General features: G+C 41.5%; 1 protein-coding gene across 4 annotated transcripts in view; it reads right to left on the reverse strand.

Annotated features, from left to right (window-relative positions):
* STK39 (serine/threonine kinase 39) overlaps nt 1-19,411 on the reverse strand; it is a 105,900-nt gene that overhangs the window by 41,831 nt on the left and 44,658 nt on the right. For all 4 annotated transcript variants that reach the window (XM_079979394.1, XM_079979396.1, XM_079979397.1 and 1 more), the window contains exons 6-10: nt 14,282-14,391; nt 14,088-14,189; nt 10,621-10,754; nt 7,296-7,344; nt 7,105-7,170 (exon numbers count right to left, since the gene is read on the reverse strand). In XM_079979394.1, the coding sequence (XP_079835520.1) occupies nt 7,105-7,170; nt 7,296-7,344; nt 10,621-10,754; nt 14,088-14,189; nt 14,282-14,391 (461 nt within the window). The remainder of the gene's footprint in view (nt 1-7,104; nt 7,171-7,295; nt 7,345-10,620; nt 10,755-14,087; nt 14,190-14,281; nt 14,392-19,411) is intronic.

Below are 19,411 nucleotides of genomic sequence, written 5' to 3' on the forward strand. Positions count from 1 at the left end.
TTTAGTTTTATACCACTTGGAGAACCCCGCCCCCCATCAAATACATTTTCTAAGTACAGTGGTACCTCAGGTTACATACGCTTCAGGTTACATACACTTCAGGTTACAGACTCCTCTAACCCAGAAATTGTGCTTCAGGTTAAGAACTTTGCTTCAGGATGAGAACAGAAATTGGGCTCCGGTGGTGCGGCGGCAGCGGGAGGCCCCATTAGCTAAAGTGGTACCTCAGGTTAAGAACAGTTTCAGGTTAAGTACGGACCTCCAGAACGAATTAAGTACTTAACCCGAGGAACCGCTGTAATAAGACCACATTATAAACCACAAACTACTATCCCCTTAGACAGCAAGGGGGGAAATCAGCATGTCTAGCAACGGCGGGGCTCACCTTCAGCAATAAATATTCAAGATATGGGTGAATAAATAAGTTTTCAGCTGGTGCCAAAAACCCACCAAGGTCAGCACTTGAGAGAAAAGGGCACTGCACAACTGGGTGCCAGTATCAAGAATTTTAGGGAATTTGGGGACTGGAAATAGCACGTTGCATCATACCATGTGCCACAATTAGCACTGCTTTGGCAGATGGAGGAGGAAAATAATAATAATAAAAAAGAGCTTCTAATTTGGGTCCTATTATCTCCCTGCAACAAAAGCTTTCCTTCCAGCAGGAAAGGCAAACTTATTTGTAACTTTCATAAAGAAAACAAAAAGGAACCTTCACTCTCAGAAAGACAAATTAACACATATAGAGGGCACAGCGCACATGAATCAGACAAACATGCAGGTGATAAAAAAGAATGAATAAGAGCGGCTGACATTTAAAATGTAGGTAACACAACAGCACTTCAGCACATGGTAATGTGCAACAGAAAGCTGTTCACGCAGGGAAGGAGGGGGAAATTCGCAAGCTGCTGCCAACACTGCCACAGCTGTGGAAGGAGACAATACGAACGTCAGCTGGAACATGAGAATGCAGGACAAATTAGAGGGTAGGCACACACAAACACACACACACCACCACCAACACCACAATGACAGAAATGGCAAAAAAGCAAGCCACCCGCACAAGCTTCTACTGAGGTTCGATGTGTTTGTGCTTTTTTTCTCTCTTCCCTTTTTCTGGCTACTACTCAAGCAATTTGTGTCAGAAGGTGCCAGAAATCTTCTAACAAAGGTCATTTCTAAGAACTCATTGTAGCTTAGTCCTGTGCTAACGAGAAAAGAGAAGACATTAATTCGGGGCAGGCAGTACAACTGCAGCTAGTGTCACCTGAAGGTGCATCTAAGATCCCGAAGGTCACCTTTAGGATTAGGTAGCCCGTCACGGACTGTCTCAAATGACAGCAGGCATTGCAAATCACCAGGAATGAACAAGACACGTTTGTTTCGCAAGCTCTCAGTCTAATTGTATGGGCTCTTTTCAGCCTTGGATGAAATTCACGAGCAAGTTGGAGAATGTCGTCTTTGGCAAGCCTTTCTTCACTTCCATTGCAGTATTTGTATACAATACCTTTGTCCTTCCTTACGTTCCTCATAGGAAGGGAGGGGGAGTCACCCTCTGAATTTGGTGCATATATGATGCCTCAGTTCAGTAACGGATTGTGGAGATGCTAAATTCAGGCTAAGATATGAGCACAGTGGTGCCTCGGGTTACAGACGCTTCAGGTTACAGACGCTTCAGGTTACAGACTCCGCTAACCCAGAAATAGTACCTCAGGTTAAGAACTTTGCTTCAGGATGAGAACAGAAATCGCGCAGCGGCAGCAGGAGGCCCCATTAACTAAAGTGGTACCTCACGTTAAGAACAGTTTCAGGTTAAGAACGGACCTCCAGAACGAATTAAGTTCTTAACCTGAGGTACCACTGTACTGTACCGGCGTCTCACTCTTAAGTAACAATCCAGATAGATGTAATCAATGGTTCTACACATTGCTTTCCCCAAATTTAGTAGCTATGAATACAAAAAAAGAAGTTCTAAACATCTTTGGACCAGAATCAAAAACTGATAGGAGCTAAAATTACCTTTCCCATTAAAAACAAAAAATCTGGACAACTAGGATTTTTCGATCCCCATTAAAAGGATGTATATTGTCAACTCTGAAATAGCTGCTCAATACCGCTAGTATAGAAATTTCATTTTCAGTTGTTAAGGTACGAAAAATGTGATTATTTGACAATACTCCATGATTTAAAAGCAGTTTTGGATTATGAAGCATGGTTCATTCAGTTTTAAGCCACTGCAACTCAATTTAAAGTATACGCAAATTGGAACCATTGTCGCACTACAAGCAACTCATCAAATATTCATTTGTTCAGTTATAATTAAATACGTTTAATTACCATAAAAGATGTTTATAAAAAATGAATATCATCTCATTTAATTAAGGCAATTAGGATAATTTATAGAGAGAAAGGAGATGTGCTTTAAAAGCGGTTCTTTCAACTTTTGCTGATGACATCACACTGCTTGTTAATAGCCGTAAAAAGGTATAGGCAAGGTAAAGTAATAAAAAAGAGAATAAATATGAATTGCCATTTTACTATCCTTGGCAATCCTGATTTGGGGAATGAATTTGAGATTTTAAACACCGGTCTTTTTTCCTGCTGGCAAGTGAAGAAGCTAAAATGTTTAAGGGAAAAAAAATCATTTCCTCTCTTGCCTTGTTTATGCTAGCCAATTATATCTTTATGGCCCCATTTTACAGACAGAGAATTAAAAGTGTGTGACTTGCCCACACAAGCAAGTCTGAGGGGAGGCAGAATTTGAACACTGATCTCCTGCAGTCAAAGTCTAGGCCCACTATACTATACATTGAACCACAATGTCTTTGAAATAACTAATTTAATACTAAGATGATAATCAGTATATTTATATCCTTCAAAATTGACCTTCAAGTTTGCTAAAACATGACAACAGAATGGGATGAAAAATTGAACAAAAGCAATAGAAAAAAATGTGCCTCAAAACCCCCCAATGATGTATAATTATCTCCCCCCCCCACACACACACACTGGGGAGCAACCAGAAACTCAGGGGTACTGAGTAGACTTGTATACAGGAGGTGCCAGGTTCAGTGTCTCTGGTAAAGGTAAAGGTAAAGGACCCCTGACAGTAAGTCCAGTCGTGAACAGCTTTTGGGTTGCAGCGCTCATCTCGCTTTATAGGTCGAGGGAGCTGACGTTTGTCTGCAGACAGTTTTTCCGGGCCATGTGGCCAGCATGACTAAGCCGCTTCTGGCGAAACCAGAGCAGTGCTCAGAAATGCCGTTTACCTTCCCACCAGAGTGGTATTTATCTACTTGCACTTTGATGTGCTTTCGAACTACTAGGTGGGCAGGAGCAGGGACCGAGCAATGGAAGCTCACCCCGTTGCGGGGATTCGAACCGCCGACCTTCCGATCGGCAAGCCCTAGGCTCAGTGGTTTAGACCACAGCGCCACCCGCATCCCAATGTCTCTGGTAGCCCCAGTTAAAGGGCTTCAGGTGATGGTGAATACCTCAGCTTGAGACCCTGGAGAACATTGGAGAACCACAACCAGTCTGTGGAGATTATACTGGTCCAAATGGGTAGATATGGTGACTAAGCTGATTACATACAGTTACATGCCAAGATAGGATCTAGTGAAGGCATTTTCAACAAAAGCCTCACCACCTCAATCTCCTTTAAAGCTTCTGGTAGGAAACCTTCTCTTAATAAGAAGAGAGTAATATCCTTTCACTCAAGCTATGTACAAACCATGTATTTAAAGCTCATGGTTCCCCCGCAAAGAATCCTGGAAACTGTAGCTTGCAACTCACATAACTACAGGACCCAGGGGAATCCTTACCAAACTACAGGATTATTTGGGGGAGAGCCATGTGCTTTAAATGTATGGTGGGTATGCAGTGTCATTTGGTGGAATTTGCCAGGTTGGGTAAGGGGGCGAGCAGGATATCTCACTCCTGCATCGAAGAATCCCGTCCGTAACATCAGGACCAAGCCAGCTGAAAAGTATCCATGATTAACAAATCCGGCAATTCGCTGCAGGCACACAATAATCAGCACAAAACCAAGAACCATGGGGGGTTAGACTAGATGACCCTCAGGGACCCCCTTCCAACCTTCCAATTCTACAATTCTAAATGCGGTTGTCATGAAAACGCTCAGAACAAGGACTGTTGGCTCAAGGTAACACCAGTTCAGCAGTTATTGCATCAATCTCTGCCAAGCCTGTGTTGTGTAAATACAGTATGTTTCTCAATGTGTATGTTTTAATGTTTTTGAACATTATTATATTGCTTTTAATTGTATCGTTCTGTCATTTTTGGTGATTTTCCCAACCGCCCCAGCTCCTTTGGGAAGTGGGGGGTGTATATAAATTTAAATAAATAAATAAACATTCCAGGGTTCAGTCACCCGGAAAGTGAGTTTGTTTGCAACCCATGTTTATGCACATATCTTTTCAGACCTGCCTGACTGGGAAGCCATCCATTTTACCACACCCTTCCCAGACATTTCCCAACTATCAGAAAAAACCAGGTTTTACCAGCTGACTGACAAACTTTCAATATTCACAGCAGCAACCTAGCAAAGTTACAAAGGGGTGGGGGGCTGGGTTACTGAACAAGCCCAAAAAGGTTTAACTGAAAAAAATGAGCAATATGTACAGTGGTACCTTGGTTCACAAATTTAATCGGTTCCGGGAGTCCGTTCCAACTCCCGAAATGGTTCGAAAACCAAAGCATGGCTTCTGATTGGCTGCAGGAGCTTCCTGCACTCAATCGGAAGCTGTGTCAGACATTTGGCTTCTGGAAAATGTTCACAAACTGGAACACTCACTTCCAGGATTGCAGCGTTCAGGAGCTGATTTGTTAGGGAGCCAATCTGTTCGACAACCAAGGTACCACTGTATTCTACTTTTCCACCTTAAATATTCGCATGTCAGATGCCGCAAGTTTCATTCACAATGTTAATCTTTTAAGATAAGGGATCTAAAAGAAATGGCTAACAGCAGGGACTTCCTCCTCCTGTTCTACATTAAGCCATAATCTGGAAGCCTGGTGCTTTGTATAGCACTGCTACAAGTATTTTGGGAGCCTAAGTGAATACCTGAATATAGATTTGTAACCAGAAGCCTTGTGAGTCTTCTTTCTCCACTTTTTTTTTAAAAAAATAATAATAATTAGGTCTTCAAATACATTGCTGTGACATTATCAAGCTATGCAGATAAGAAGGCATGCATCATTCAGCAGGGAGTTTGCAGGTGAACCTCTCTCCTTCATCCCATTAAGATAAAATAAAAATGCCCCTTAACCATTTATCCACTTTCTTCGCTTGCTAGCTTTATGCCTTACGGAGGTTGCTGTGAATGCATGATAAAATCAGCCCGAGAGTCTGAGTGGAACAGCCGAACCTGAAAGGGAAAACATGCAGGGAATTGAGTTTTCCCATCAAGTTCCGAAGAATGGGGGAAAGAAAATAAGATTACATATATGGTGTTCAAACCAGGCTCTGAAATGATCTGTTCTGGGTGCCCCCTCTAGTGGTGAACACAATCATGTCCCCGTAAATTTTCTCCAACAGCAAAAGAGCACTATGGCAGATTTAGGATTGCATGCACAGGCATTTAAAGCAAGTATGCAAGACCAGGGGAACAGGAAAGATAAACCCATACAAATGTGCTACAATTCCTGCTCTTCATTTGCTTTCAGTTTTATATCAATAGTGATAAAATCACCATTTCTGATTTCAGAATTTTAACACCTAATCTAGGTGTATAAACCCAGAGCTACCCCATACAGATTAAATCTTTGAAGAACAGAGCTAAGTAACTGCGGGCAATGAAGAGAACTCTATTCTGCATCTCAAAATTATTTTTCTACTGCGATTAAGTAGTACATAGTTCTAGCCATAACTATACAGTAAATATGAACTGGGAAGGGAATGGTGAAACACACCCTAATGGCCCTATGCTGGACTCTCAGATCCCATCTGCCCTAGCCAGCAGGGACTCCAACTCACATCAACCTTAGCCAGCATGGACTCCAACTCCCATCAGTCCCAACCAGCATGGCCAACAGTCAGTGATTATGGGAGTTTGGAGTCCAGCAATATCTGGAGGGCCACAGGATGCCCCCCCCCCAAAAAAAAAGAAACATGTATCAAGGCCAAAATGCAAAATCTGTCATAAAACTGTACTCGGGCATTTGACACATTGCACCTGGAAATACTCATGCACTTCTTCCAAAGAGAACCTCTTTCTCCCTCAGAGCAGCCCTTTCTCAGAAGTCAAGGACTGGTTTTATCAGAATGGTTCTTAATAATAAACAGCAGTGACTCCCCAACCTTTATTTTTCATACCGATACAATGACAGCTTTGCTGCAGTACTGTGGAGCGCTCATTAAACATATTGAGCGTATTGTAAATCTCCTAATAGCCTATATTGTTGCTGATGCAATCGTCGGCAAAGGGCAAAAAATAAAAAGTAAAGGGTAGAAATATCCTAACATGAATGGAATTATATTGGTACTACAAATTACTACATTTAAAAAAATGGAAAACGCCATTGTTTTTTCCCCCTTTTCATCTGAACCAATATTAAACACTTGCAAGTGCACTGCTGCCCTCTGCTGTATATTTCAGTACTAAAATACAGGACCAAAGTCACCCTGAAATATTGCTTCTCTATATAGATTGTAGATAAATCTTATGCATTTGTAATGGAAAAAAATTATATCTCTGTGTGAGAGGAAATTGGCTTTCAATATCTAAGAATAATAGAGTAGTACAGTATCAGCTCCAGGCTTTAATCATATTAACATGTATTTGGTCAAGTAACGCAACAAAAGCCACTCAGCTATAGACTCTGTTTTGCCAACTGCAGTTGAATATCCAATATTAAATAAACACAGTGGACAGCCACTGCGCCTTGGAGGGCTGATACACAGTAACTTGAAAGTGAAGAAGATCCCAGCAGGATTGAACCCTGAATGCACAGGTGGGCATGATTTGGGAAGAAATTGCCTTGCAGGCCAACTTGGGATCCCCTGGCAGTCCAAAGCAATTACTGCCACCCCCCAACAAAGAGGCTTACACTTTAGGGAATAAAAGTTGTGAGAATCCTTACCTTTTTGGCTCTTTGTCCTATGTCAGGCGTCTTTGTAAGCAGTTTTTCAATCAAGTATTCTCTAGTCTGCAAAGCAAAAGATGCCTTATAATTAAGGCCGGGCAGACCCGAGAAAGTAAAATTATAAATAAATAAATAACCAACTGATATTAAGACAGGGTCAGTTTACTTGTGGCATTAATTATTTTTACCTTTGCTTTCTGGAAGAATTTGCATTTTAAAAGTTCTGCTGCTGTAGGCCTGAAAGAGATTAAAAGTTAGGTTAGAGCATAAACACAAAACTATTTCCTAATATATACAGTTCAAAACACTACTCAGTACACAGGATTTAATGTATTCAGCAGTGACAGCTGTCGTTCAAAAATCCAACATTAAACTTCCAGTGATTAAACATATTTTTTGAGACAGGTATTCAGAATGGTATTGTGAGTACCATTCTGGACACGCGCGTGTACACACACACACAGAGAGAGAGAGAGAGAGAGAGAGAAAGAGGGGGGGGCACATAAGCTTTCAAAATGTATGACTTTTTAAAAAAGTCAATTACAGTTGTAATCTACATGTGATTAAAAATGTAAAGATGCCACACAGTCTAGAAACTCACGTTTTCTAGTTTACCTCATAGCTCAAAAAGCTGCTTTCAACAAGTTCATTACAAAAGGATTGAGAATCTGTTCCAATTGTTTATTAAAACATACATTATTAGTCCTTTGGTACCCAAATATTGCCTTGAATTTTAACCCAACTTGCTGTTTTAGGTAGGGAAGAACAGATACTTTAAAGGGGGGGGGGGAGAGAGAGAGAGAGGGCAGTATAAACAGTCCTTATTTTGCAAACTGAAGTTGGCTGACAATATATTTTTTTAAAAAAAAATTAAGGCAAATAGTTACTAGGGAAGTGCAAACATTGTGTCTTCAGCAGATCAACATAGGCAGCAAAAGAAAATACCCCTAAGAAATGATACGTAAAAAGATAAGGCCTTCTAAACGTGCCTGAATAAACAGCAGCATTCGAGGTTGTGGCCGAGGGCACTAATAAATCTCATTTGGCTCATCTCACCTTGAATACTTTAAAAACTGTTAATTACAATCTAGAAATAACCGACTGGAATTTCGAGACGCCTCTCACAAAGCAACCCAAATAGATAAAAGCCACTTTGGTGGCTCAGCAACTACAGCCAGAAATAGTGAAAGCTCTCATGTGTTGGCTGCTAATGGGAAAATGACACCACTGGCAACGTCTGGTAAGACCTAACCATGCTTGAGGTCTCCCATCACTGCCCTCTCTGCCTCCTCTGATCTGCAGCGCAGCACCTAACGGAGTGATCCTCTAGAAAGTGGGGAAAAGAGGGTGGGAGCAGCTTTGAATAGGAATAACTGTTCTGCAAACACTGAGAAAACCAATAAAATGTGGGTTCAAAAAGCAGCTGTACTTCACTTTTGAACAAATCTGAAGTAAAAAATAATAATAATTAAGGAAAAAACCTTGATATCAAATCACCTGAGAAACCTTGCATTTAGCCAATTCCTTTCACTGAACCAATACATATGACTCTCTTGATATATCCCTTATTTTGTGTGTGTATTCACTGCCCATAAGCACATATTGTTTGAAACAGGACTGGTTCTACCTTATACCAGTCCGGTTTCACCTTTGCTCTGTATCCACAGCAATATTCCACAGCTGCAGCAAACACTCTTTGCAATCAGGTACGGAAGTTCTAGATCAGTTCTCAATCTGCAGCCAGGGTGGGGGCTATAGGACTTCTATGTTGCCGTTAATCAAAATGAAAACAGGAACCTTTTGCAGCAAGAGTTGGCATATTGTGAGATGCCAGATGCTAGATATATTCATCAAGCTACTGTGAACTTAAAAGAAAAACCACAGCTTGTGCAAAATAAAAATATTAAACTTATAATATTATTATCATTATTTTCAAAGATGGATAGCCCTGATGCCTTTTCCCAGGAGATAACTGCTCATCTGCTTTATTTTATTCCAACAATGAAACAGTAGGCAATTTGTGAACAGTTAGCAGCTTAGTAGAAATGAGTTGTCTGGAGCATTCCAGACTGAATAACTAAACACATTTCTATCTGCTGCCAAGTGGCAAACCTTTGCGTTCAAAGCACATGCCCTGGGGATTGAGAATTAATAAGAAATTAATAAGAGAGACAGTGGAAGGCCAAAGAATTTGAAGACAGGATGCAGAACAAAAGAAAATCAGGGACTCTTGGAGAATTCAAAAGGCTAACTTATAGCAGACATTCGCAACTCCAAATTTCTCAGTTATGATCACAACTGCTCCATTTGAACTGGAACAAACAAACAAACAGAATGGGCATGTGGCTTGTTTCACCGTTTTTATTTGCAATTAACCCAAGTAAGATCACTGGCAATGAACTACTGACATTTCTTTTATGCCCTGATCTTAAGAAATGCAAACACATTATAGCTACATTCCTTACATAAGTTAAACTCCCTGACAACCCTAAGATCACTGGATGAGAGAAGGTTTTTAGAACTGTTAATTGTTTTGGCCGTTTTTAACTGAAACTGCTTTCTGGAGCGCTTTAAACTGTTCTAGATTTATTTTTCTTTTTTAAAAAAAATACATGTTTGTTGTGAATGTGTCTGCCACAGGAGAAAGAGAGGGATTTGTTCAAAGCCAGGTTCAGAACATATATACTGCCCTTCATCCAAAGATCACAGGGAGGTTCACAACATAAAAATACAAAAAGTACCCAAAAAAGTAAGTAAGTAAGTAAGAAGGGGGCTTTTAAAGCCCCCAAAACTTTTATGGCTCAAATATTAATTCCCACCTTTCTCCACCCTGCTTGCCCCAATCACCTTCCCCCAACTAGACAGCCAAGCATAGCAATCTTTGTGAGAACTATATGGTACCCAGCCCTGAATGGGTGCTATTATCCAGCAGGTCAGGGAACTGTGAGGGATAGAGGTATTTGTCCCCTCAAACCAAGCAACTTTGCTGCTATCACTGCCACCTAAAAGAGAAGAAAAATATGTTTTTGAGGTGGGGGCTTGCTTTTGCGGTCTGGGTAAGGTGACTGAAACAGACGGGTGGTTGTCTGAAGCCCTGGGTTGTTCAAAATCTGAGATTGCTCTCACGCATGCTCTCTCTCTCTCCCTCTTTTTTTCCAGAATAACATCTCAAATAATTACTGAGTTTATTCAAAGCAAGACTCAGAAAGATGAAAAGAAAGATAGAAAAGGAAACATGGCTTCACAATGCAAAAATACTGCATATAGTCTTCACAGCCAATGTTCCTACAGCCTGAAGTTCTCGGAAACAAATTCTCAAGTATGCTGAAAATGGCATCTTTATAACCCAACACGGTGCCAAATATATTTCAGATGGACCTTTAAACAAAAGAAACCCTGTTAAACAAGGCAGTTTAAAGTTATTCTCTCCCTTACTTCAGACTAGCTTTGCGTAACTTTCAGCAAACTCTAACCTTCCCACCTCCCTTTTCTTTTTCTTTTAAAGAGACATACCTTTTAGAAGGGTCTTTCTGAAGACACAGCGAAATTAATTTTCTAAAGGACTTGCCGTACTTTTTTGTCATTTCTTTATCTTCCACACCCGTTTCCAACGTTGGAGGGTCATTTTGCAATGTCAACATTAATACCTATTTTAAAACCAAAGGCGACAAGAGAAACGGTATCAGACAAACAGGTTAAAACAAACACTATGTCACAATAGCAGTTAGAAACATATACGAAAGTCAAATCAAATTATGATGAGAGTGTTGTATTTAGCGTTAACTCTCCTAGGAGGCCTCGTTTGACCAGAATCAAGTATACACTTCCAGAGTAACACTAAGTACATTACTTCTGGAAAATGAGCCACCGCAGCCGCTATACAGCCATGAAAATTTGTGTGCCAGGCTTTTTAGACTCATCTACCCATGTACCAGGGACGCGGGTGGCGCTGTGGGTTAAACCACAGAGCCTAGGACTTGCCGATCAGAAGGTCGGCGGTTCGAATCCCCACGGCGGGGTGAGCTCCCATTGCTCAATCCCTGCTCCTGCCAACCTAGCAGTTCAAAAGCACGTCAAATTGCAAGTAGATAAATAGGTACCGCTCCGACGGGAAGGTAAATGGCGTTTCCGTACGCTGCTCTGGTTCACCAGAAGCGGCTTAGTCATGCTGGCCACATGACCTGGAAGCTGTATGCCGGCTCCCTCGGCCAATAAAGCAAGATGAGCGCTGCAACCCCAGAGTCGTGCACGACTGGACCTAATGGTCAGGGGTTCCTTTACCCTTTACCCATGTACTATCTGAAACCCAAGGGGCACATTGGTTGCTAGGTGTAAAATATATTGGCATTATTGTCAGCTATGCTACCCCACTATAGGAGGTGGTTCTGGGGGCCCAAGTACTGGATTTTTTTTGCTGGGACCAATATTCTGCCCTTTGACCTTACACGGCGGCAGGACACACTGTAGTGCTAAGTTAGACCCCAGCCATCTGTACCTTCCTAATTTGGTTGGACACACTCTGTACACGCATGCAAGTTGTGTCATGAGCCTACACACTGGCGCCTTTAAGGGCTTTGCACAACACCCTTGCTAATGGACATACTCTTTTTGAGATCAAAACGAAACCGGGCACTGCCATCTTCAATACGTCTGTCTGCTCTTGTTACTATCAAACTGAGGGGCCAGAGGTCATCCACATTAATAGCATAGCACTGAGCCAAGAGTCACGGAAGTTGCAACACCAGGACCAAAAACCGGGACCAAAAACATATCAGGTATCTGGTTTCTTAGGCACCGAAAAGTTTAAGCCTGTTTGGTTAGGAATTTACACTGCTATATTCAGCTCTGTTAAGGGTTAGTTTCTGAATATGTGAAACTGGATCCTAGGAATTTGCAGTGTTTTTCCAGCCCTGTGACAGACACGGCCAAGGAGAGTGAGCTTGTTCAAACTTGTCCTATGGGTTGCCATTCTTTTAAGACCAGTGTCCAGGACATCTAAATAGCCACTGCAAAATATACATGCTCATATTATGGCAACTATTCTTATGTCATTATATAAATATGGCATTCACTTTCTGTAAGTTCATAGCTCCTTTTATGTTCCTAAATAAAATTCACTTATGACCCTAACATATGTTTGGGTATTTCTGGGGGTCTTTGCCTAATGGACTCCTGCCTTATTCTTTCTGTATTGCATGAAATAATGAAGGAACATAAGTTGTATCTGTCGTCCACATTCTTTTTTAGGCTATGGTCCATCACCCCCGGCATAAATTACCAACAATACTTCAAGCAGAAACCTAGAACAGATTCCCAATTCCTGCAACTAGCAATATTAATAAATATCTTATGCATTATAATTTTAATTAACACATAATTCATACATGACTCAATACTTTAAATTCCTCAAAAAATTACTTCATATATGCAAATTTTATTTCTGATTAAAACTGGATGATTAGAAGGCCACAAAGATTCGCATATGAGCATTTACAGATGCATGCAAACACCTAGACCTTAAAGATGCTTGCGCCGAGTTGATATAAGCTTGTCATTCTCAGTCAGTCCCATGGACCGAAAGAGTAAAAAATGGGGGGGGGGGAGACAATATTAGCACTGGCTGTGCAGTTGTCATCACTGATGTTGGCACATCCTTTGGGGAAAGGATACAGGGAAGAAGGAAGGAGAAGGACTTCAGCAAGTCAACAGCCTAGGAGGAAGCTGCTATGCATTGACTATAAGACATTTTCAATGTTCAGATCTGTTTGCTCAGACCTTTTTGGCCATCTTAGCGATAGTGCGTGTGTGCATGTGTACGCACTTACGCATGTTTAACAGAACCCTGAATCAAAACAAACATCAAGTTGGCACATCAGTACACCTGGCACTCATACAAGCCCCAAGCAACAATAACTAGCAATGCCGTCCAATCTTGCAATGCATATCTCAACCTTCACATTTTCGGATTTGCTCAGGAAGGGCTGGTATTTTACTTGGTAGCTTGACAAGATTTCTTTTAAGCACACAAGGGATTCAACACAGGCCACTGTTGCGTGTTATTCTGGCAATCCTTTTTCAGAAAGAAGCTTATGTTGGTCACCTTAGAGAAAACAAGCTAGAAAGCTCTGGTGCCTACTTTTCTCACGGTTCCTAACTCACCCTCTTGTTTTGATTTGGTTTTAATAATTGGGTTTTATGGATTTTACTGTATCGTATCATAAAACTGTGTTGACAATTCACCACAGAATGACATCCTGCTTTCCTTCCATGGGACAACTTGCTTACTCCAGGCACCCCCAAACTCGGCCCTCTAGCTGTTTTGGGACTACAACTCCCATCATCCCTAGCTAACAGGACCAGTGGTCAGGGATGATGGGAAATGTAGTCCCAAAATAGCTGGCGGGCCGAGTTTGGGGATGCCTGTGCTACTCCACATAAGGTGGGAAGCGGGGAAGAGAGGCGGGGGAGAGAGAGAGAGATTGGCATATTCTCAGAAATCTGGGTGACCTGGCTTGAGTTCCTCTCTTTTTTTAATTACGAAAAAAGTGCTTCACTGCTGTTTCAAAACAGGAAGCTAGGCTGCCCTTAGCATGCCAGTCGCATTCCCTCCTAAACTGGGAAAGAAGGCTTCACGGGAACAACAGTCCATCACAATGTAGTGTTGCTCCCAAGAACGCTCCTGGGAATAGTGCTGCATGGTTTCCATTGGGCAATCTGTACCAAAACAGAGGAGAACACCACTGGACTGCTGAGGACATTTTTTGTCACATTGAAGGAGGAGGATAACACCCTTAGGTGTCTCATCTGGTAAGCCCACCATCAAAGTTCCAAGATGGTGCACACAAACCCCTTTGCAACATCACTTCATACTTTTAGCGGGGAACAAAATGGGGGGGGGGGGAATCACAACAGTGCCGTCTATGCAATGCTACTTTTTATACAAAATTAGACTTCATTCTTAATTTCAGAACTGTATTTACTTTCATCGGAGGATATTTGTGGTAAGGCGCAGCTCCTGTTGCTAATTCAATGGCTGTTATTCCAAAGCTCCAAATATCAGCCTTGAAGTCATAGCCTCTCACCTATTGCATGAAAACATAAGACAGACAGGTTAGTTTAGCACTGAGATGCTGAACTCGAGGAAGGCCAGGAGAATGGTGTATCACACAGGTACCTGTTCCATGACTTCAGGGGCCATCCAACATGGAGTACCAACAAATGTCTTTCTTACTTTGTTCCGAGTAACGTCTCCTCCTGTGGCTAAAAATGCGCTAACGCCAAAGTCTAGGAATAGAAGACAGGAAACCCTTTTAGTGTTTGATTAGCTTATACTGAGGTAACTATGCTATTTCCACTTGGATTCCAACATAAAATATGAAACGCCTATTTAAATGAAGCTGTGAAGTTAAATGTTTTCTCAGTAGGTGTAACAATAACACTTCTATAAACTGCATAGTAAGTCATAAGACGCCTCTCCCCGTCGTGAATCATACCTTTAAATAATATTTGTCCTTATGTATTAAGGCATGCAATACCCATGGACATGAACAAGAGGTCTATTGCTTCCAAAAAAGCATTCTGGGTCAGTTTTCCACACGCTCCATTGAGAATTTAAAGAGTGTTATTTTTAGCTATGCATCAAAGTTTCAACAGAGAGCTGCTTGCACAGTTATTTCATATTCTGCTTCAAGTAACTTTGCAAGATCAGAGGGAGAATTTTAAACAGTCATGTGAGGGCTGTGGGAGAAACTGATTAAGATGCTAAGTGTGGGTGTAAATAAAGAGGCAATTAATAAAAGCAGTCCTGCTGCTTGAACAGACCAAAGAATTCTGGACGACAAGGGCTATTTCCTATAATGGCTAGGTAGGTGTTTATGGGAAGCCCACAACGAGGGAACCGTTCTTATTTTGAAGGGGTTTTTTAAAGTTCTGTGCTCAAGGATGTACCACATCCTCAAAGCCACATGCTTGCCTTTTTTTGTCTGAACTGCCTTGTTTTCTCCAAAGATATCCACAACAACAGGAGAGCAGAAGAGTTTTTCTAGCATACGACGAAGGAAGAAAAAAAATGCAACCCTCCAGAAAAATAAAGAGCCACTTGATCAAGATGCTCTTTGTGAGACATTGATCAAAGGAACAACAAGAGCTCGCTTTTTCTGAGCGCAGAGAAACCTTTATCAGCATCTGTTTCGTCTGCCCCTCCTTATGCGGCCAGTTAAAATTCTCTGGTCCCTGGAATAAAATTACAGCAGCTTAAAGTAGTGGCATTCTGATTTTTACTAAATACAAGCCCTCTGTTCGTGCTCCTGATATTAAATAGCAAGAGTTCAAGAGGGAGGAAAACAAAGACTTGATTGAACGATATGGAGTGTTGTGGTAGACAAGCAGACCACCGCAAACATCTCTTTCGCCAATAAAGTCATTACAGATTAATTTAAGAGGTTGTCACCAACACTTATCCAATGCTGGTAAGGTGTCAATAGCCCCCACAAACAAGTTCCCAGAATTATTCTGAGCCAGGGGTGCCAACTTGAATAAAATAATTGGGCGGGCAAGTTAAGCCCCACATAATCAATCACAGGATGCGACACACACCCCATCTGAATGGCAATGCCTATCAACGTTGGGGGGGGGGGGCGAAGGGACCTCAGCCCCTAGGAGTTGGCTCCCATGTTCTTGACTAATACAGTTATTACCACACACAAATGTCTGTGAACATAGAAAAAGAAATAAAATATAGGGGGTTACATGGAAAAAGGAAAGACTTTGTTTTATTTCGGCCAGTAGGTGTTAGAATTAAGAGCATGTGGATAGCTCTTTATTACTATTATTTAATGCAGGCACCCCAAAACTCGGCCCTCCAGATGTTTTGGGACTACAACTCCCATCATGTCTAGCTAACAGGACCAGTGGTCAGGGATGATGGGAACTGTAGTCCCAAAACATTTGGAGGGCCGAGTCTGGGGGTGCCTAATTTAATGCCTAGTATTCTGGAAATCTAGTATCATGGGAATATAGGAGATCCAAAGGGGAAATACATGTCTGCCTGAGCTATGGCAAATGACTGCTGTCATGGACAATACTTGGACTCAGTACCGTCTCTGTATCTGCCATCTCTGTCCTATGAACTAATCTTGCAAACTGACAGCTCATGCCAGTCAGAGAGAAGCGGCAAGAAAAAGGTATCTCCTAAACCTCACTCATCAAACCCTTCCGCACAGAAACCAGGATGTTGTTTGTATACATGCCATACAAATGAAAACATTGAGGATCCGTTACAGATCTTTCACGTCAGATTTTTCTTTCTTTTTTTAAAAAAAATATTTATTAAAGTTTCAACCATTACAAAAAGAAAAATAAACATACCACATTAAACAAAAACAAAACAACACTCCACAATATAAAAAAGGAAGAAAAAAAATCAGAGAAATGAAACCCATTAAACAAAAAACAAAAACGCAAAAAAGAAAATGCATCAGATCTCCTCGTTACTATTCTTTCATTAGCTTATTTCCTTGACCTCCTCACACCTCCTTTTTTTGTATTCTAGGTCGATTATCTATTTCAGCAAATCCTTTCCCTCTTTTAAAATTTTTGTCCTGTAAATTGTCTTAATATAATGTAACTTTACTTTTCCTCCTTTCACCAATTAACAGTCAGTTATTCCCAAATCCTTTATATCATTCCTGCTAAAATCATATAATATTATTCCAACCTCCTTCTAACAGATATTAATTTTACAATGTTTCTGTAAATAGTCTTTAAATTTCCTCCAATCTTCCTCCACCGACTCTTCTCCCTGGTCTCCGATTCTGCCAGTCATTTCTGCCAGTTCCATATAGTCCATCACCTTCACCTGCCATTCTTCCCGGGTGGGTAAATCTTGTGTCTTCCAATACTTTGCAGTAAGTATTCTTGCTGCTGTTGTAGCATACATAAAGAAAGTTCTGTCCTTCTTTGGCACCAATTGGCCGACCATGCCCAGGAGAAAGGCCTCTGGTTTCTTCTTTCACGTCAGATTTTTCATGGTAGAAGGAAAAGCAGTTTTCTGAGTGCGTTGTTCTGGAGTACTTGCTAAATAAAAGCGACGTCATGAGGCAGCACGCCGAAAAATCTGGAAAAATACAGCAACTAGGGCTGGGCGAAACCTGGTTTTCAACATTTTGATATATCAGCAGCTAAATACTGGGATATGCTGATATATCACAATGTCTCCTAAGATGGGAAGAAGAAGCGGAAATACATCGCCCAGTCTGAAGGAGCATCAGAGCTTTGTTGAACCCCCTCAACTGGGGGTGGGGGGAAGCCTCCTGTCCCCCAGCTGAACGAGCCCCAATGACTCTCAGGGTCATGCAAGCCAGAGGCAGAGGGCTTTGTTGAGGTCCAGCGCCGAGGGCCTTCTGGCGGTTCCCTTACTGAGAGAAGCCAAGTTACAGGGAACCAGGCAGAGAGCCTTCTCAGTAGTGGCACCCGCCCTATGGAATGCCCTCCCACCAGATGTCAAAGAGAACAACAACTACCAGACTTTTAGAAGACATCTGAAGGCAGCCCTGTTTAGGGAAGCTTTTAATGTTTGATGCATTACTGTATTATTTTATATTATTATTTTATATTATTATTTTATTTTATATTTTGTTGGAAGCCACCCACAATGGCTGGGGAAGCCCAGCCAGATGGGTGGGGAATAATAATAAATAATAATAATAATAATAATAATAATAACAACAACAACAATAATATGTTAAACTGCTCCGCTGAGGTACGGGCAGCCGAAGCAGGAACAAGCTGCATCGGCCCCAGCTTCTCACCAATGTAGCTGGTTCCTCCCTCTGCGGTTTGAGGCCAAAGCACGATGGCACCTTCACCTGGCAGTATATCCTGAGTGAAACCGCCGCTGCCAGCGCCCAACTGTAAATTGGGTTTCCCTCAGCACTCCAGATGCTGGTGTCAGAGGAGCTTGAAAGCGGTTTCACTCATGATATACCGCTGGTTGAAGCCGCCATTGAGCTCTGACCCTCAAACCAGTCCTGGGAGATGTATCAATACTGTCGTACCTTGGAAGTTGAACGGAATCTGTTCCGGAAGTCTGTTCTCACTTCCAGGTTTGTGGCTTTTGGGAGCCAAAATGTCTGAGTTCCAGGGAGTTTGGGATCCAAGGTATGACTGTACATTGCCCAGAAACCATACCAATACCAATGGATATGGGGGGGGGGGGAGGCCCTAAGTTGTTGATCAACACCTGCTGAAGGCCCAGCGCCCGGGGTCAAAATGCTAGCAACAAGATTTCCATTGTTCTGGAGGTGGGGTTTCAGCAGCTTGCCAAAAGCTCTTTACAACTCTGCCTGTCTAGCAAAGTAAAACTATGCAAATACATGAAGAGCATGTTTTTTTTGTTTTCTTAAAAGTCACGTAACTGTGTTAGTGCAACTGTTAAGACCTAAGCGCTGTGCCAAGATGTAAGCTTAAAGTATACAAAACTGTCCTTACTGTGGAACACTGGTCATGAGATGGATCAGTGACCACAATGAATTAGCTTCATGAAAATCTTTCATCAAGTAACTACAAAAGAGGTACAAAATTAAAATTTCCAGCCTTGTCAATTTATGTCTCCTTGCTATTTTGATAAAAGGCCAAGGAAAAGGTTTTGATCCTCCCCCCGCACTTGTTAAAACAATAGACCATAGTGTTTTTTTAAGGGACATCCTTCTGCTTACATAGTATTTTGTACATAAAAAAATCACTTTACTATGATATATCGGTAATTTTAAAAAAATAAACTGTCAATACTACCCACTATTGTTTGGTTCCTCCCCCCAAAAGATTTTATTAAAGTTTTCACAATACAGTGAAATAATACCTAGAACAAATAAAATTTAAAAAGGAAAGGAAAGAGAAAAGAACTAGGAAAGAAAGGGAAGAAAAGAAGCAGAGAAATAACAAACATTGAGGATAACACTAATAATAATCATAATATTATACCTTAATCTTCAATCCACATGCAAAGAAGTGTGTCATCTCTGCTCTCACCTGAATAAGCTTCCCTCCTCCTCAGCCTCATACCCTGAGGAAAACCCACTCTGACCCGTCTTCCACCCAGGTCTCCCTTTTCTATCCATCACCTCTCTGTTTGTACAGTGGTACCTCGGGTTACATACGCTTCAGGTTACATACACTTCAGGTTACAGACTCCGCTAATCCAGAAATATTACCTCTGGTTAAGAACTTTGCTTCAGGATGAGAACAGAAATTGTGCGGTGGCAGCGGGAGGCCCCATTAGCTAAAGTGGTGCTTCAGGTTAAGAACA

Source organism: Podarcis cretensis, assembly GCF_951804945.1.
Source record: "Podarcis cretensis genome assembly, chromosome: 1".
Classification (NCBI taxonomy): domain Eukaryota; kingdom Metazoa; phylum Chordata; class Lepidosauria; order Squamata; family Lacertidae; genus Podarcis; species Podarcis cretensis.